The sequence below is a fragment of the Populus nigra genome, chromosome 15 (assembly GCF_951802175.1).
Source record: "Populus nigra chromosome 15, ddPopNigr1.1, whole genome shotgun sequence".
Taxonomy (NCBI): domain Eukaryota; kingdom Viridiplantae; phylum Streptophyta; class Magnoliopsida; order Malpighiales; family Salicaceae; genus Populus; species Populus nigra.
Window position 1 is genome coordinate 11,172,709 of NC_084866.1, and position 20,968 is coordinate 11,193,676.

General features: G+C 35.7%; 1 protein-coding gene and 1 non-coding gene across 2 annotated transcripts; both read right to left on the reverse strand.

The window, feature by feature from the left end:
• Positions 1-3,349: 3,349 nt before the first annotated feature.
• LOC133674070 (uncharacterized) lies at positions 3,350-7,150 on the reverse strand. Its single transcript, XM_062095039.1, has 6 exons — positions 6,975-7,150; positions 6,847-6,873; positions 6,665-6,727; positions 3,776-3,854; positions 3,655-3,700; positions 3,350-3,571 (listed from the first exon to the last, which is right to left on the reverse strand). Exons 1-6 carry the CDS (start codon positions 7,014-7,016, stop codon positions 3,562-3,564), a joined length of 267 nt encoding a protein of 88 aa, XP_061951023.1. The 5' UTR covers positions 7,017-7,150; the 3' UTR covers positions 3,350-3,561.
• Positions 3,977-4,082, reverse strand: LOC133674982 (small nucleolar RNA snoR99). The gene has a single exon (XR_009835310.1). It is a non-coding gene; the product is annotated as a small nucleolar RNA snoR99 (small nucleolar RNA).
• Positions 7,151-20,968: the final 13,818 nt, after the last annotated feature.

Sequence of the window (20,968 nt, forward strand, 5' to 3'; positions counted from 1 at the left end):
CTTACAAAATCAAGAATATATATTAGTGAATCATCTAGTAGGTGACCTAGTGGTAATTAAGAGCTTGGAACCAAGGGGTTTACCTCCTTGTGGTTGCTAATATGATAGCCACCGGAGGCTTACATGGTCGTTAACTTCAGGGCTTGGGATTAGTTGAGGTGTGCGCAAGCTGGCTCGGACACTTACGTTAATAATAATAAAAAAGAATATATATTAGTGAGCTACAACTTCATTGTTATATTCTATATATATGAGTAAATTATTCATGTTTAATGGTTTAATCTATTATAGGGTGGTCTTAATTTAAATCTATCCGATATTATTATATTAATTAGAAAATTGAATAAAGCAACTGTCAAAAATCATCTTAATGTAAACTTAAACTATTAAATAAAATTTTAAAAATAACTTCATATTACTTTCTAATAACAACAAGCATTCTCGATACACAACATAATATAGAAGGAATATTTCTATGATAATCAACATGTAACTCTTTCTAAAATGAAGTGCTGAGAATCAAGAGGCGCGAGTGCACTTCCATTTATTACTCAAGCAGCATATATATATATATATATACATTTAGGCCAATTGGGAAGACAGTGTGTAGGATGTACTAGGTTTGAGACCTGCATTTCACAGCGGGTACTGTGTTGCACAAACATGAGAATGTTTTTAGGAAGAGGAATGAAAATGTAGCATTTTTAAGAAAAAAGTTTTGCGTGCAGCTGAAGGGAAGGAATCCAAAAATAAGCAGTAAGATTTTGTAAAGGTAGTTGAAGTCATGCGGTTAGTTATTCCAAACCAACAGTCCGCACAAATAATGATTAATCTGTGTCTTGTTTACCTGAGCTTAGAAAGCATTTCACAAAAAAATCAAATATCGCAGTAAAAAGTATACAAGGAGGTAGACAAAAAGCAAGATATATATATTAGTAGTACTGTATGATGTTTATATTTACAGCACGATACATGTAGTATCGGATAGTAGGTGCAAGATTTTAGCTAATTACGTAGCCAAGGAGGGTCAGTTCTTTACTATACAAACCTAGCAAAACGTTTCTTAAACACAATTTAGCTGTGATTTAGATGCATGTAGCATTGGGCATTAGCTGTCAAAGCTTAGCTGATAACATAGCCAATTAATGGGGCTTCACATGTTTAGGTATGATTTATACAATCAAAAAGTTTGTGTCAAAAAAGGGCTTCACATGTTTCTGGTGGTGCTGTGTCCATATCAGAGTTCCTGTGAACAACATTGAAGACAGCAAGTTAGATTCTTGTGGCGTCGCAGCTGAGAAAGTTGATTGAATTGACAGAAAACAACAATTTAATTTATAGAAAACAGTTGTAAATCGTTTTGGTTCGAATGTGTAGCAGAGGAGGATCAATATACTAATGAGGATCAGTCTAATATGAGATAAATGAAATTGAAGGGCTGAAAAGAGTGAATGGTACTGATCGTTTGATGTTAGGTGGGAAACTCTGAATGACCATATGTAAAGATAATGTTTCCTATCTGTTTTCAACATTTTGATAGGGATGGTTGAATGCAAGTTGTAATTAGGCATTCTAATTCATTAATTACTCAGATTTTATTTGTCATTGTAGTCCAACCGTGTTTTTTTTTTTAAATTAAATATATTTTCAAATGAAAAAACTTTAAAAAACAACATTTACTATACTTCCAATCAGTTAATGAGTCCATTGTAAGATAAGTGTTTACAAACAAAGACGTGGAGCTTTTTGCCTTCTTGGATGGCGGGGCTGATTCATCGTTGTTTGCAGGAGAAGCTTTCTGCTGAAGAGATTCCAACGAACTTGGTGCGCTATCTTTTAGTGATGCCTGAGAATCTGGGATGCTGGAGAAGCATACATCTTATTTGTGTGTAAATCCAAGGTTGTGAGACAGTAGCCGACAACAGCATCTTACATGATTTGTGTTTTTCGAACTAAAAAACGAAAGTGTGTTATGTTAGGATTTCATTGTGTGTATATACATTGCTGATGACCGCGAAAGATGGAGGAGTTTCTTGCTGAGTTATATGCCCACTAATTGTACCTATAATACCTATAAGATTACACGTCTAGTTGAGATCCCACACAAAGTTCATTAACTAGCACTCGGTTACGACTTGGATAAAAAAAATTACCAAAATAAAATATATAGCTAGCAATGTATTTTTTTTTAGCAGCAATTAATATTTTTATTGCGGGTCAAAAAACTATTATGAAGGACTGTAAAGAATAGAGCGCCACTAATATTATAAAAAACAATATTATAAGATTTCATGAAAAAAACAAATAATATTTAATCAAACAACAAACAAAACATACGGCGATCAAATAAAATCATAGAATAAAAGAGAAATGATTTCTTTAAAAAATTGGAACTTCAATGGCATCCAATAAAAAAATTCAAATTATTTTTTAGTCTATATAACATCACAAAACTAGTCATGCATGCACGTTGGTCAGGCCTCTTATTTTTTTTTTTATTAAAAGATGGATGCCTTTAATTTTTTTTTAAGAACATAGTCGTTGCAACCAGATGGACTGCAAAAAGCTTGGCCATTTGATATTTTATATCTAAAAAATCGAAAACACTATAAAAGTTTTTATAAACTCATTCAAGACCTCAAATAACTCAAAAACTAATAAATAAAAAAACTAAAATTAACCCAAATTAAAAACATATCTCAACACCATACAATGAACACTTAGATGAAACTTTCATTATTAAATAAAACTTATTAACACCAAAATTAATTTTTTTTATCAACATAATCAGCATCAATCAAGATGGTCTCTTCAACCTAAATCCAACTGCTCTTTCTTTTTTCTTTCAAACTAGAAATTAAAAAAATAAATAAATAAAATTTTAAAATAAAATTGAATTTTAAAAAACTAAAACAACCAAAAATTTAAAAATTGAAAAGTAGGACCAAACTAAAATTTTTGCATAAACTTTTAAATTGCCACCTATTTTCCATGCTTTGTCCACTTTGGTTCTTTTATCTTTCAATCTTGCCTTTCTTGGCAAATAAGAAGCAATTGACCATCACTTTAACCACAAAAAGATTCAATTGAGAAGAAAAAAAAGAAACGATGACCAAAACAAAAGGTTACTACAACAATCCACATTATGCTGTGAGAGGTCTCACAGTGGCATGGTATCCAATAAAAACAGCACGCCATTCAAAAGGGAGGACCAAAAAACCAAAAAAGAAGCAAACGCAACCACTGCAACCTGAACCTGTGAACCTTAACAAGCAAGCAACGCAATTTACCGGGGTAAGATTGTGAATACCCTACCTACACCCATCACATGGAGGCCATGTCATCAAGATTTCTAAACAGCGGCTGAAAATTGACATGCCAGGGGTTTGCAAATTAGATACAAAAATGCATGCAGGAAAAATATCTAAAGCAAGCATACATTGCCAAGTCAAGTGCAAAGACACATTCATTGCATGAACATTCTTTTCATTAATAACCTACTAATATTTGATACCCAAAGCTGTTCCACTGAACCTCCACTTAAAGAACCAGGAATGACCATTACTTTCCCCTGTGATGTCATAAAATAAAACCGTTAGGAACATATGAGGAGGGGGGGGGGGGGGGGGCATAGGGAGTTTTGGTTCAGCTTACGTGTTCATCATCAGAGTAATGTTGTCTCCTTTAAGAAGAATCCTTCCTGTAAAACATAAAAGATGTATCTTAGAGCACGCATAAATAATAGAAAGAGGTGAAAAAATAAGAATGTAATTACCTAAAGACTTTCTGCTCTTTTTCTTGATATTGACTTCTTCAGCATCTTCCAAAACCAAATTCATGTACTCATCAAACCCCTGCCAACCATAAAAACACCAGAATGACTCAGAAGCGAAGCAATATAAAAGCTGACCATGGATATGCTCCAGGCTTGTATGTGCAAGTCCCAGAGAACAAGTGTTTGGAAACCAAAAGGTAAGCATTTTCTATCTTCTATTGTTCAGCAAGAAATCCAAAAGACATCTGAAATGGGGAATTGGATGGGTGATGATTACTTTTAAAGGACTTGTTAATCCCTGAAGCACCTGAAAATCTGAAACCAGCTCAAGGCACAGATGTGTAGTCCCAAAATATGTGCTTCTATATCATCCTCAGAGGGAGTTGTGCAAGGCCACAAAGAACACTACTAATCATAACACATATACTATACAATTTATACTCAGAAAATTGCAAGTATGGACTCTTACACAGTTTCAAAGTAAACACCACTTGTTCATAAAACCACTCAGCTACTTGCAAGAGCCTATTAATTTTTATCTGATTACGTCTAAGTATTATAAGTAGATGTGCTATAAACTACAATATTGGTTTGTGTGCCATGCCCAAACAATGTTTATATAATGCCTCTTAACCAAAGTCATTACTCACATATGATCAAGGAAGAAACATATGATAAAGTCATAAATGAATATGTTCACGCAAATAGAACAGAAACACCAAAAAAGAGTGAAAAACAAAATGCAGTTCCGTTCAAATAAATGACCAATTAAATGAGCTTCTAATGTATTATAGACTCTATGTATGATCACTTTCCTCTGGATCTTGAAGCTAATCCTCCAAAAGGCTTCAAGCTTTTAAAGAATGAGTTTGCAAGGAGAATCAACTGATTTGTTCAGTTCTGAGTACCTACGACCCCTATCTTCTTGAAAAATTTGTTTGACAAGATTTTGCCAAAAAGAAGACAAGAACATAGGAGAAAACTAGATTTCAATGATTTAAGGTAGACTTTAACAATACAAGGATATTTCGAAGCTGCAAACAGAAGAAAAATCTATTAAGAAAACTGAAAGATAGGGTCAGAGTGTTGACTCTGATCAGATTGTCAATCCTTTTATGCTCTCTCATTTTTGCTGATGAGGTTGATTCTTAAAAGTAAAATGGTTTAAAAGAAAGTGGAGATCTTATTAGAGGGTTATACTAATAGCATGCTATCTGCAGTTTGTTGGCAACACATTACCATTTCTACTAGGAAAGAGAGAAGTTTTTCCAGATGAGCTGCTAATATAGCAACATCTAGAAAAAACTTCCACAACATATATATATAAACAGTGGTAGATGGCAATTCTTCCCAATCTTTCGACAGATACACAATGCAGTAATGGCCAAAGAGTAATCTAGAAGTTCTTGATGGAAATCTATTGCATATTGTCTGTTACCTATTGGGCTTCTTTGGCCAAGTTTCCAAGCACATGGCTGGGTGGGGAGATGTACTCAATCCTCATTTTCCTCTTTATTACATATCCTTATCTAAATCTATGTGGTAGTGGCTAAGCAGACACAAGATGATTTGAGCAAGTTAGGCAGTCACAAAAAGCAAAGATAAGAAGAGATTAGTTGGTTCCTTGATAGCTGTTTTGTTATGCAACACCTAGTTTAGAAGAACATTTGTTTGAAGGAAATAAGGTCGTGGCCCTTACATCTAGACCTAATGCATTGTGACACAATGTCATCGAGAGTATATAAGAAATTCAACCAAATGATTATGCTAGCAAATTTGGCTCTCCTATCACCATGCAAGACCCTAGAAATACTACAGATTTCTGCCCAATTCTTTTCTATAGTAAAATAAAGAGTGTTGGTCTCAAATCTGTTTCTTCATGGATGTGTGGGAAGGGTGTGGGAGATGGGGAAAAAATGTTTTCATTTGATATGCATATTGGTCATGGCTTAATATATATGTATTGGGGAAGTTCATAAAGTGGGTGTTGGAGAATAAAAGAATTTGCGTAAAAGATGAGTATTAAGAGAAATATGCAACTGTGACAACTGACAACTGTTCGGTCTAGGAACCTTTTAGATGCCATCCCTAGTACAATTGTCCTACCAATGCTTTGCCTTGCCATCATAGATTTTTTTCTAAGGCATAAACCAGTCAACTAGGCATATTCAAAAAGATAACCAATGAAGCATGATGTTTGTTGACAATTAGTTCTTATTGGCAAAACCATAATTGGAATAAACCAGAAGTTGGGAGCTCCTTTGAATTCAAGTGTTTCACTTTCAAGTTAAGCAACAGTAAGGGAGGTATATATGCATCACAACTGCCTCAACACCTTAATCAACATTAAATTAGGTGCATCAGTGATGAGTTAAGTTCAATTTGCCTTATAGATGCCTAGATCCCAACATGCCAAAAGAGGAGATTGAAGACAATATTATCCACGGAATCAAGGAGAGAAGGTGTAGGTATGAATAAAATATTTTATGATAGTAAAGTATCAATTATGCAGATGCATAAATCCTATAAGACTGAGATTACGCAGACTCCACAGCATGTCAAATAAAATAAGCACAACTGAGTTGAGAATGTAAATATTCTATTCATGTAACCTATAAAATTTTATCCACCCATTTCCACTAATCGTAAAAGCTATTCACATTAAATTCAAATAAAATTACATGTACCAGCACATAAACAGATACGCTCTTCTCTAAGCAGTTAACAACCAGAACGGCCTCATGAGGTGCCAGTAGCAACCTTACAATAAAAATACCAAGTGGAATGCACAAACAAACATGCATATATACATTTTCCTACATAAAAGCGCGTCATCCATAAAACAAATCAACCCAAGTAAACTTTATATTGGTTCAATTCAAAACTTACAATGATTCGGCCTTCAATCCTCAAGTCCTTCTGCTCAAAAAGCCAAATCTGAATGCGAGCTTTCTGCATCCACAAAATAGAAAAGAAAAAATAGATTTAAAACTCAACAACCCATTAACAAACAACAAAAAATAAGCAGACCTGGAAGAGAAAACCAGTAAACGAGGCAAACAGTGACTTACACTTTGAAGAAACCTGAAAATCAAGTTCTGAAGTAGCAGAAATTCACAAGGAAAAAGAAAAGGTAATATCAGTAAACAGAGAAACTATCAAAAACCCTAGAACAAAAATAATAAGTAACTAGACGTACAATGGGTTGGGTCATAATACGCTGCACTTTGGTGCTCGCCATGGCTGTGAAGCTCTCGAGGATTTTTGGGCACAGACTAGTGTAATTGTAGAGATGTTTAAACCCTAAACCACACGGCCTTTAGAGAGCGTTCACGAGAGAGGGAGGGACTGTTTAGTACGATTGGCTTGTTACAAAGAGCTGGAGGACATAACGAGAGAGTTAGTTGATCACTTTAGTCCCTGTAGTTTAATAAAACTATATAACTAATCCCTATATTTTTAAATATGTTTGTGAGTTAATGATTTTGTCAATTTTATGTTTTTTTTATTGGGAAAAAGGAAAAAAAGATAAATAGATAAGAAAAATTAATTAAAAAAGATAAATTCGAATATAGTAATCGGTTGCTTTCACACCAACATTAAAGAAAGAATCAAAATATTATAGAGTTAGATATTATAATTTAGTCTTTATAGTTTATAAAAATAGACTAAATCTATTGTTATGAAATATAAATGGTTGAATTTTGTACTCTTAATATGTTTGAATGAAGGTCATATTGTTATGAAATCGTCATATGATTCATTCTGGCCCAAATTCTCTGATGAAGACAATATATATATATATATATATATATATATATATATATATATATATATATATATATATATTATGATCACAGGTATAATCCAACCGTTGTACAATCAGATTTTGTCCATTTTTGGAGTGATTTCTTAGAAGGTGGGATCATTTATTTGCATGGAGGTGAGAAATGAGAGTTGTTGGAGCGATTCAGCTCGCTGTGGAGTATTGGTTGATGTCTTTCGAATGTGATCCGAAAACGTGTTTTTTAAAATTTTAAAATATATATTTTTTTGTTGTTAAAAATTAATTTTTATATTTTTAAATTATTTTAATTTGTTGATTTCAAAAATAATTTTTAAAAAATAAAAAAATATTATTTTAATATATTTTTAAATAAAAATACTTTAAACCGCAATGATTATTTCAATCCCAAATAGGTTCATAAACCACTTGCTGCATGTGTCTGGATCAAGTTACTTGATTAGATTAATGTATATGTTTGCTTTTAAGATGTTTGATTGTCTAATGATAGCTGCTTTTCAAAATTATTTTCACTTAAAAATACATAAAAAATATATTTTTTATTTTTTAAAAATTATTTTTTATATCAACGAATTAGAATGATATAAAGTACTAAAAAAAATATTAATTTAAATAAATAAATAAAATAAATTTTTTAAAAAACACATTGAAAACGTAAAGACAAAAACAAGAATAATTTTTGTTACTTACGTGGATGCAGGGAGCATCTATCCAAGGATTATGACCTGTGAATCCGACAAGGTTGCGCAGGCTGAATATGGGTTATGGTTGCTGGCATCTCCAATGAAGAAGGCACGAATTGGTTGATCTTGTGACTTGCAGACCTAGAGCTCGGCTCACGTCTGCATGTCTGATGACACGCTTGAACCTTATAAAAAAATATAAGCACAAAGAAATACCGAATATTGCCAAAAAGAATCTCAATAACAATTTGTATTTTATATTGAATAATTTTATCTAATGTATTTTAATGTATTTTGTCTCTTCAAGAGGTTAATAACTTCTTAAATAGAAAAATAATTAATTTGTACAAGGTAGGAAATCATAATAATAATTCAAAAAGGATAAAAAAAAACCATATAATTAGAAATTAAACTATAAAATAAAAAGGAAAACAATAGAATTTGCTAATTAAACAACATCATTCAAGCCTAATTTCTTTATTTAGTTAATTATTATCAAATGATTTCTTTACTGTTTTTCTATTGTTGTTGTCTCCTTCTTAGATTAGATTATTAGATTTATTACATTTAAGTCAATTTCATAACTCAAGTAATAAATTTTTTATAAAAAAAACAATTTCATCACCAAAATATTTTTTTACATAAAAAAAATAGATGGAAAGACGGCACGGTACAAGGCATCATCTAGTCTTTACTAGGTGCGTCGTTGTTATCAAATATACTTCCATTTTATTTAGTTAATTATTGCCAAATTGTATTTGATTGATAAATATTGAAAAAACATATCTACCGAGTCCAAATTTCAAGCTGAAGAAATGTCAGAGAAAAAACGCACACATATGTTATAGCTAGCCTATATGCTTGGTCTCTTAGCTAAGAACTACATATGATCTTGTTTTTATTTTTTTACGAATAAATGGCAATTCCGAAGCAGAAATTCACCCTGCCTTTTTTCACCCTTCTCTTGGTTAATCTCTGGTCCAAGCAAATGGTGATCATGGCAATGGAGATTATACCAATAGGAGCAGTTCTTGATTTGAACTCTACAGTTGGAGAAATGGCAGAAAGCTGCATGTCCATGGCAGTCTCCGATTTCTATGCTCGTAATGTTGATTTTAAAACGAGACTCGCTCTTTTCACTAGGGATTCCAGCAGTGATGTCGTTGCCGCAACTTCTTCAGGTATATGTGTAAATTCTCATAATTTTCTCTCACACGCACAAGGCAGACAGGAGGTTTAGCTTCCGGGAAGTACATGATAGTTGCTTTATGTTTAAATGACTTTGTCAAAAAGTGAATTGCGCTTTAAAAAAGGGCACTTCGTTTTTCCCCAAGAGAAGAAGTATGCAAGGCAACAAAAGAAAAAAAAAAGCCTTTTTTATCGTTTCTACAAAATCCCATCTCCAAGTTTATTTGTTTCATGCAAAGTCCCTCATGAACCTTTGCTGGCTTGATCTCTCTGGTTGAAGTGCTGAATTGTTGTAAAACATTTTCAAACTTCAAACTTAATCTCCTGTTACTGACTTGTGGTTTTACTGAGTCAAAAGTCAAGAACAAACTAATAAATCAATAATTAACAAATACACTTTTGATGCTGTTTGTGAAAGGGTCGGCTATTTGATCCTCCACTACTCTCAGCTTGTATTTTTGTTCTCATTTACTATTGACACTGATCAAATTATCGGGTCCTTATCTATATAACTTCTACTTTATTTGGTCTAAAATCTTTAGAAGTTGATGAAAAGGGATTCAGATGCTACTGAATTGTATATGGTATAGGGCTCGTTTGAGATCTAAAGGCTATAACTTATAATGGTGATCCTACTGGTACCAAGGTTTAATTGCTTACCTGTTTAATTATGATGGTGCAATTCTGCTTTGTATCTGTTTTGGTTCCCTCTGAGTTTTTGGACTGTGTTATGGTCTTAATCTGTCTGTTCTCTACTGCAAACCTTTCTTATTGCCCGTGTAGACTAAGTGCATGTAAAGCTTTTAGAGAAGGTACTTGTAACCAGAAACTGAAATCATGATGGTTCAGACTCAATTCCGAAGCCACGGTATATATCACAGCTTCCTATCTTGAACTGGTTACGTCTATTGGAGGCAGAAAAGTAACAGTGGCCAAACAAAACCACACACACAGGCACGCTGTTGTATTCTTCCGATCAACATTGTAGAATTGTACAGTGGCTACAAGATCTTGTAGCTGGGGTAAGAGCCCCAGTTAGCAGGGAGGTCATTAATGCTATGAACCAGTCAAGGCTAGATTAGCGATGGAGTTATATATTCATAATTAGTGATGGAGGAATCGGCATCATCTGACTTTAGTTGATTAAAATCTGTTTTAGTTTCGGCTCATGGTGACAGAAGCACTGATTAATATGAGTAACGTCTAAAGATTTCATTGCTGTGACAGGGAAAATTGTGACTCGTGTTTTAGAGATAGAATATCTTTATTTATTTATTTCTTTTGTTTTTTTGTTTTAATTCCTCGTATCTAATTCAGTCATAGTCTTCTAAAATTCAGTGCTGGATTTAATGAAGAATGAACAAGTGCATGCTATCATAGGGCCTCAAAAGTCATCGCAAGCTAAGTTTGTAATAGAGCTTGTAGGAAAAGCGGAGGTTCCGATTGTTTCTTTCTCAGCCACTAGCCCAACTCTTTCTGCAACTCAAAGCAAATATTTTGTCCGGACAGCCCAGGATGATTCTTCTCAAGTGAAAGCAATAGCCAGCATTGTCCAAGCTTATGGTTGGCGGGAGATTGTACCAATCTATGAAGACACCGAATATGGAAATGGTCTGGTTCCATTTTTGTTAGATGCCTTTCAAGAGATCGACACTCGAGTCCCTTATTATGGCAGTAGAATTCCTTTGTATTTCAATGACACTCAAATCATGAGCGAGCTCAACAAGTTGAAGGAGATGAAGACGAGTATATTTCTAGTGCACATGTCAGCCTCCCTTGGGTCCAGGCTGCTCTTACTTGCCAAGGATGCAGGAATGATGAGCGAAGGATATGCATGGCTCGTGACAGCTGGATTATCCGCCTTGTTAGATCCTCTAGGTTCTGAAGTCATGCATTCAATGCAAGGTGTGTTGGGTATAAAGCCACATATACCATCTTCAAAGAAACTCGAAAGTTTTAAATCAAGATGGAGAAAGAATTTCACCATAAGCAAACCACAAAGTAAGATCAACGAATTAAACCTTTTCGGTTTGTGGGCATATGATACAGTTTGGGCAATAGCAATGGCTGTAGAAAAGGCTGGTATTGTGCATTCTAGATACGTAAAGCCGAATACTAGTGAAAGCACAGTTGGCATTGCTGCCTTGGGAAAATCTGAAACGGGGCCAAGACTCCTAAGCTCCATATTAAGCACAAAATTTCAAGGCCTAAGTGGGGACTTCCATTTGGCTGGTGGAGAAAGGGTACCTTCAGCGTTTGAAATACTCAATTTGATCGGAAAAGCAGAGAGAGTCATTGGATATTGGACTCCAGAGAGAGGACTCTCACGAAACTTGTATACTAATGGTAAAATAGCATATTCAACTTCCAAAAACCGACTGAAGGAGCCAATTTGGCCAGGAGACACAACCCAGCAGCCAAAGAGCTTGAGGATTGGGGTTCCACTGAAAACTGGTTTTAATGAGTTTATCAAAGTGGAATGGAATCCTGTAGATGATAAACCTATTGTTTCAGGTTTCACCAAAGATGTTTTCGTCTCCGTGGTTGAAGCATTACCATTCCCCCTTACGTATGAGTTCATTCCCTTCGTCAACAAAAATAAGCAGAGTGCTGGGACTTACAATGATCTTCTTGACCAAATCAAACTAAAGGTTGGTGTTATGCTACTTCAGTTTTTTCCAGCATGCAAAAATGAAATTCAGGAGAAAGATTAACTTGTCTTCATTAATTGTCTTGCAGAATTTTGATGCTGCGGTGGGAGATATAACAATAACTGCCAATCGCTCAACATATGTGGATTTTACGTTGCCTTTTTCAGAATCAGGCATCACAATGGTAGTTTTGACAAAACGTGATGAGAGGGAAAACATGTGGGTTTTCTTGAAGCCACTAAGCCCGGAGCTTTGGTTATCAACTGGAATAGCATTCATCCTCACTGGCTTCGTGGTGTGGGTGCTCGAACACCGTGAAAACAAAGCATTCAGGGGAAAACCAGCGCAACAACTTGGCACAACGTTGTGGTTCTCCTTTTCAACCCTCTTCTTTGCACATAGTAATTTCTCTTTTGATTTGATTACACTAATTTTTCCTTTTCTTGATTTTCTGACAACTGCAAGTAAGTTCATGTTACTATAGAGCAAAACTTGTTTATGATTTCAGGGGAGAAGGTGGTGAATAACTGGACAAGATTTGTATTGATCATATGGATTTTTGTGGTACTAATCATATCACAGAGTTACACTGCTAGCTTAGCCTCAATGTTGACTGTAAAGAGGTTGCAGCCTACATTTGTTGATGTCAAGGAGATTAGAAAGAATGGTTACTTTGTAGGACACCAGAAGAATTCTTTTGTGAAAGACTTCCTCGTAAAACAATTGAACTTCAGTGACACCATGTTGAGGGAATATAGCACTCCAAAAGAGTATCACGATGCATTGTCTAATGGAACCCACAATGGTGGTGTAGCTGCTATCTTTGCTGGAATTCCCTTCATCAAACTAGCAAAGTATTGCTCCAAATTCCAAATGGTAGGACCAACCTACAAAAACGATGGATTTGGCTTTGTGAGTCTCACTTTCCCTGTCTGTCTCTCGCATGCAATCCCTCAGCATATTTTCAAGGCATATTTGTTTGGCCGTCGTTAGCTAGCTCCTTAAGCATAGAGCTGAACTGCTCAATTCTTGCAAGTGACCATTAAATCTTACCAGATGTCATTATAATCAATAGGATTTTGTTTTGATACCAGGCATTTCCCCTTCGATCCCCACTGGTCCCTTACATTTCAAGGGCAATCTTGAATGTCACTCAAGATAAAGATAAAATGGACGAAATTCAACGAAGGAACTTTGGTGGCGAAACCACATGCTCAGATCTAGCTTCCATGGAACCCTCTGGTGGTCTTGGTTTACCCAGCTTCGGAGGCCTCTTCATCATCACAGGAGTTGCTTCCATGTCTGCGCTTCTGATATATGTCACGAAGTTCCTTTACATTCATTGGCCTGCTTCGAACACCATGGATCAAGAAAGATCCTTTTACTTGAGAGTTCTTGAATTGGCAAAACATTTTGACAAGGAAGATCCATCAGCTCATCATCTTAATGGAGCTGGGTCAAGAGTTCACCCTGTACCAAGTGCTGAAATAGTTGGAGCTTCACCTGATATCGATGATGCACTTAGCCATTCATGGACTTCTAGTGAAGGATCTGGAGACATCATTGGAGATCAAGACCATGACAATCATACACCAAGGAGCAGTGCTGCAAACCCCGAACCCCCACACACACCGTAGGCACTGCATCCTTTGTTTTTAGGGAAGTAATAATGCTGCCTTTGTGGAGAGTGAAACACTCGGTTTCTGGGATTGTACTAAGTTAAGTTGAGTGTTTGTATCATTTCTCTAATAATATACAATATGCTGTCTTTGTGGACATACCTGGTTTTGGGAAACCACGTAAATCTACTTGTTTGTGTTTGCTTTTAGTCCAGTATGCACAACAAATTGGTATCAGAGCATTAAGGAAGCTAGAACACTGAAAAAACATGTTTTTCAGCTCTCTGTTCAAAGTTGTAGAATTTTCAAAGTTGTCAGATCTTTATTTTGACCACCTGCAGAGATTCCTCTCGTCAATACGAGTCTGATGGTATAAAGCTCATCGAAATCGGAATTGAAACGAGCCCTATAGAGCTCGTCGAAGTTTTGCCTGAAATCTGCCGGAAAAACCTGACAATGCTGAAATTCAAGCTTAAGAAGACTGCCATGTCATCAGCCATGTTGGCACTGAATCATCCTCCATGTCATCAACAGAGGGTCCACATTGCCATGTCTTCAGACACGTCATCTAACAGTGAAATAATATTCTTTTGACAGAATAAGAATATTCCGTTAACAGTAAGAGAATATTCATGTGATAGAATATTCCTTCCCTGAGTCAACTCGGTCACATTGATGTTTTTGGCCAACCCAGTGATTTTTTTTGACCCGTTTTAGGCTGAGTCAAGCTAGTTCCTAGCATTTTCAACCATTCCGGACGCAACCGTGGTGTCCATTTTGTGAAACAGCAAGCTGAAGTTACTGTTTTGGCTCTTTTGAGCATAAAAATGCGTGTTTTAACAATTTTAGAAGTCCATTTGTAATCCAAAGACGTCCTAATGGCTGATATTCCAGAAAAAAGATCAGCGGGGAATGCTAGTATACCTCCACAATACATCTCGGTATCGAGTACCAAATTTGAGGTGGAGAAGTTTGATGGGAAAGGTAATTTTGGCATGTGAAAATGTGAAGTTATGGATATGCTTGTCCAAATGAATTTGGATTTCACTCTAGAAGATAAACCGGAAGATTTGGATGATAAAAACTGGGAAAGGATAAATCGGTTGGCCTGCAGTTCCATCCGACTTTGTCTTATAAAAGATCAGAAGTACACTTTTTCAGAATAAAACTCTGTAAATGAATTATGGCAAGCACTAGAGGACAAGTTTATGAAGAAGTGTATAGAGAATCGTCTCTACTTGAAGAAAACGATCTTCCATTTTCAACACAAGAAAGGTACTTCCATGAACGAGCATTTAAATAATTTCAACAAAATGATAGCTGATTTGAAGAATTTGGATGTGGAAATCAATGATGAAGATAAAGCTTTGTTGTTATTGAATTCATTGCCTGACAATATGAACATCTTGTTACCACTTTACTGTATGGTAAAGAAAAGATTAAATTCATTGATGTGTCCAATGCTTTGGTGAACAATGAGTACCGGAAGAAGGACCAAATTGTTCACAATGAGTCAACGTCAGAAGCATTGACAGTTAGAGGCAGAACAAACCCTAAAAGATTTTGAGGGTGTGGGAGATCTCACTTAAAATCCAAAGGAGAATCATCAAACAGACGATATCTTGCAAAAGATGAGTGTGCCTTTTGTCACAAAAAGGGGCACTGGAAGAAAAATTATCCAATCAAGGGCAACAAGGAAAAAGATGAACCAACTATGAATATTGCACGAGATGAAGATGAATGAGACTTTGCATTCATGGTCTCATCACTAGAAAACCATTCTGGTGAATGGGTTCTTGATTCTGCATGTTCCTATCACATGTGCCCTAACAAGCACTTATTCTCAAGACTCGAGGAGTTTGATGGAGGAGCTGTGTTGATGGGTAATGATGATGTTTGTGTGATCAAAGGGATTGGGACTATCCATCTAAAGATGCATAATGAGGCAGTCAAGACACTAATAGAGGTATGGTATGTACCTGACTTGAAGAAAAATCTCTTCTCACTTGGAGTCCTAGAATCCAGTGGTTATAAGATTAGTATGCATGGTAGAGTCTTGAGAGCAATTCGTGGTGCATTAGTTGTCTTAAGAGGCATGAGGATAGGAAACTTATATTCCTAGATGGATCTACAGTTACTGGTACAACAGTTGTCTCCAAAAGCATAGAAGATGGTGAAACAAATAATTCCAGACTTTGGCACATGCGCTTAGGGCATGTTGGTGAAAAGGCGTTGCAAGGATTGGTCAAGCAAGGTCTATTAAAAGGCGCTAAGACTGGGAAGCACGAGTTCTATAAGCATTGTGTTCTTGGAAAACAGACAAGGGTCAAGTTTGGCACTTCAGTACACAACATAAAAGGGATTCTAGGTTTGTTCACACAGACGTATGGGGACCTTTAAAGAATGAATCTATTGGAGGTAATCGTTGGTTTGTTACTTTTATTGATGATTTCTCAAGACGAGTATGGGAGTACATGATAAAACACAAGGATGAGGTCTTTGATATCTTTCTGAAATGGAAGAAAATGGCAGAGACTCAAACTGGAAGGATAGTTAAAACTCTTCGGTCAGATAATGGTGGTGAGTACACTTCAGATCCTTTCTTTGAAGTTTGTCAGGATGAAGGGATCAAACGACGTTTTACTGTTTGCAAAACACCACAACATAATGGAGTAGCAGAACGCATGAACCGCACATTGGTGGGGAAAGTCTGATGTATGCTATCACATTCGGGACTAAGCAAAGTGTTCTGGGGCGAAGCATTAAGCTATACTCGTCATATTGTTAATCGGTTACTTTCAACATCATTAAATGGAAGAACCCCTTTAGAGGTATGGCCAGGCTCTTCTGCAAATGATTATGACTTTATGCGTATATTTAGTTGCTCAGCATATTATCATGTTACCGAGTTCAAGCTAGATTCTAGAGCCAAAAAAGCTATATTTTTGGGCTTTATTGGAGGAGTAAAAGGTTACAGACTCTGATGTTCTGAATCAAAGAAAGTGATTTTGAGTAGAGATGTCATTTTTGATGAGTCTGGCATGTTATAGCAAGAGAAATCACAGGAGAAGGAAAAACAGTCTGGTGATGCACAACAAGTGGAGTTAGAGACTTTAGTCATTCCTATAAAGACTGTTCAGACAATCCCTACTGAAGGAGATTCAGATGAAAGTTTAGAAGAAGAGGATACAACAACTCCAACAACCACATAACAAGAATCCATTGCAACCAGTAAACCAAAAATAGTTATCAAGAAACTTGCTCGATATTATAACATGGTGGCTTATGCACTTCCAGTGATTAATGATGAAATCCCCTACACCTATAAAGAAGCATTACAGAGTGTAGAAAGTACAAAATAGAAAGAGGCAATGGATGAAAAGATGAAATCTCTCCACAAGAATCAAACTTGGGATTTGGTACAACTCTTTTAGGGAAAGAAGACAATTGGTTGCAAGTGGGTATATGCCAAGAAGGAAGGTAATCCTGGAAAAGACAACATTTGTTTGTAATGAGGGGATATATTATAATGAGGTATTCTCTCCAGTTGTTAAGCATTCATCAATCCGTATTCTACTAGCCTTGGTTACACAGTTTGATTTGGAGTTAGCCCAACTTGATGTGAAAACTGTCTTCCTACATAGAGATTTGGAAGAGTAAATTTACATGTCTCAGGCAGATGGTTTCAAAGTCACTGGGAAAGAGAATTGGGCTTGTAAACTGAAGAAGTCATTGTATGGATTGAAACAATCTCCTCACTAGTGGTATAAGCGATTTGATAAGTTTATGACAGAACATGGATACACACAGAGTCAGTTTGATATGTGAATGATATATTGATTGCATCGAAGAGCAAGTTGGAGATTGATAGACTGGAAGCTTAACAGAGAACTGAGTTTGAAATGAAGGACCTTGGAGAAGCTAAGAAGATTCTTGGCATGGAGATTCAAAGAGATAAAAGAAGAGGCACAGTCTGTTTGACATAGACCCAATACTTGAAGAAAATTCTACAGAGATTTGGGTAGATGGTAAGACCAAGCTTATAAGCACACCTTTAGCTCCTCATTTTAAGCTAAGTGCTTCAATGTCTCCACGCACAAAGGAAGAGCGCAAACATATGGCTTAAATTCCGTATGCAAATACAGTTGGTGCATTAATGTATGCGATGGTTTGTACGAGACCAGATATTTCACATGCTATCAGTATGGTGAGCAGGTATATGCATGATCTGGGAAAGGGTCACTGATAGGCAGTTAAGTGGATTCTACGATACATTCATGGCACAACTGATATTGGTTTGAAGTTTGGGAGAGATGATAGATTCGGACTTGCTGGTGACTTAGACAAGCGTCGTTCCACAACAGGCTATGCGTTTACACTTGCTAAAGGGCTTGTAAGTTAGAGGTCAACGTTACAATAAACAACTGAGGCAGAGTACATGACAGTAACATAAACTTTCAAGGAAGCTATTTGGTTACATGGGTTGATTGAAGATTTGGGAATTGTTCAAGAGCATGTGGATATTCATTGTGATAGTCAAAGTGCTATTTGTCTTGCAAAGAATCAGGTTCATCATTCCCGCACCAAGCACATTGATGTTCGATTTCATTTTGTTCAAGAAATTATGAATAAAGGGGATATTCTGCTACAGAAGATTGGTACCACAGATAATCCAGCTGATATGCTTACAAAATATATCTCAAAGATCAAGTTCTAACACTGTTTGGACTTGATCAACATCTCTCGGTGTTGAGCACCTTCAGGATGCAGCGCCATATGGCGCATTAGAGGCAGCATTGATTGATCACGAGGAATGAATGGAAAAATCTTGCCAAGGTGGAGATTTGTAGCAAATTTGTCAACATTTTTTCAACCACCATGACTTTTAACCACTATATTTATTGTAGTAGTTAGGAGTTGTTTGTTTTTTGTTGGTTGCTGCCAAGGCTCTCATTTCTCCTATAAATGGAGACAAAGAGAGAGCAAGAGTGCAAGAAGAGAGGAAGATAATGCAACTGTGAGAGTGAGAAAGTGCAGATTTGAGAGAAACACTGAGTGTAAGAGTGAAACACTGGATTTCTGGGATTGCACTGGGCTGCGTTGAGTGTTTCTATCATTCCTCCAATAATATACAATATGTTGCCTCCGTGGACGTGTCCAGTTTTGGGGAACCATGTAAATCTGTTTGTTTGTGTTTTATTTGTGTTTGCTTTCGGTCCAGTATGCACAACAATTAGGAACAAAAATTCTTTGTATCGAATGAAGCACCAAGATCCTCTCTTAGTTACTATCACTAAAATTCTCTAACCATGACTTATGGCATATTGTAATCTTCTAGCCATTCATCCGATCCCAACTTTGCTATTGGATTAGCTATAACTCATTTGAAGTTCTTTGCCGATGCTATTTAACTTTAAGAGGTGTTATTCTTTGCCACTACGTTCTTCCATGAACATTAACGGAGTTGATGGGGTTGATATTTTTGCTTTAATTCTAACATCCTCGGCAAACAGGAGATCATCACGGTTGCATAAAGTGTAAATCGGCCTAATTATACCATTTTGGAATATATCTGCTGCAGATATCAAGGGTCCTGAAGGATTTGCGCATACGAAACTAAATTCCTCCTCCTCCTGATCTCTTACCACTGGTGGTAGACGTGGATTCTCGTGGTTTAAAAGCTAATTTTTATGGTGGTAATTGTTTTGTTTGGATCTCTCATGCCGATGATCTTCGGTTACTCTCATTTTTTTCCTGAAATCTTCCCTCAAACTGCCCACCAAATTTTTGCGTGATTTAATGATCAGGTTAAAAGTCATAAATTTTTTTTGTCGGACCAATTATTTAGTGTGATTAGTTTTCTTCTGGGGTTTAGCTTTATCAATTTGGTTCATAAACAAGTCTACTAGGTTTTCTACGTGACTTCGTTATGATAGATCCATAACTTGCCGTTAAAAATCATAATTCTAATGGTTTTTTTTTTATTCTAAATAATAACGTTTTGGAAGTGATATCTTGATTTGGAATTGACCGAATGATCCGAACCCTCAAATAAGTTAAATTCTAGGTCACGTATGACAACTATGCCCACATTGTGAATTGTTGCAGGAGTATCAGATGGAGATCAATTCTAAATCTTGAAGACTCAACACATCAATAGCAAATTCTAATCCCCAAACATGGATACCTCCAGAATGTGATAAAAACAGGATCTGGACCAGTGATTGCAAGAAGTGATAGTGGGCAAGTTATGGTTTCAGCTATTTGTCCATCTCAGGATAGGATGTGCGTGGAAATTGCAGAAGTTCTTACTGCTCGTCATGGTTTGCAGATGGCTTTGGATATTGGGTATATCCTCATGTGATGTTAGAAATAAAGCTCATGTTCAAAATTATTTGGAGCTTTTAGCCGAGATATCATCGTGTTATCTTTCTATTTTTAGTTTTTTTTTAATTAACGTAAGTGTTTGGGTTAGTATATGTATATTTCGATTAATGTCACGAATCTTGAAGTTAATGATTATATAAACTTTTAGTAATTCTGAGATTTATAAAACTCGAACTAGTAAGTAGTAACCTAGCAAACTTTTTAGTCCTTTTCTTATGTACATGGTAAGAGAAGAGGGAGGCCACTATGGCTTTGTTGTCCTTCATAAGCTAGTTCGGATAGAGGAGTATCCACCAGATACTTTTACAGTTGTTAACGGTGATTATAAGTTCATGGAATAAAACTCAATTTCATTCCTAAAGAAAAAGCATTCCTTTTTATTGTAATTGTAAGTTAATTATTTATATAAAAAAAAAACAGTAAGAAATTATTTTCATTGTTCATGCCGAAAGGAAATTTAGTCTCGAACTGCTATATATATATATATATATATATATATATATAGACCTGGATTTCATACAGTATTGCTAAGAAAAAGTTGAAATTTGGAAAGTCAAGCAAAACGTTTCTTAACTTCTACTCTTCTTTTCTTAGAGTTTTGGGAGTCAAGACTCACCAGACCCCTTCTCTCATTCGATGCTTGCTTCCTTCGAGCTCTTTCAAACCCCATATACAAAACTAAAAACAAGCCATCGTTTTAAAGTCAAGCTCTTCCGTTGGAAGGCTATTGGATCAAATGATAAAAAGATATTGCTGAGAAAAAAAATGATTTTTCTGAGATGAAATGAAAATTGAATTCATGCAAGTTTCTTATTCCTTAACCTGAAAGATACGTGTTTATGAAATAAAAATTAAATAGA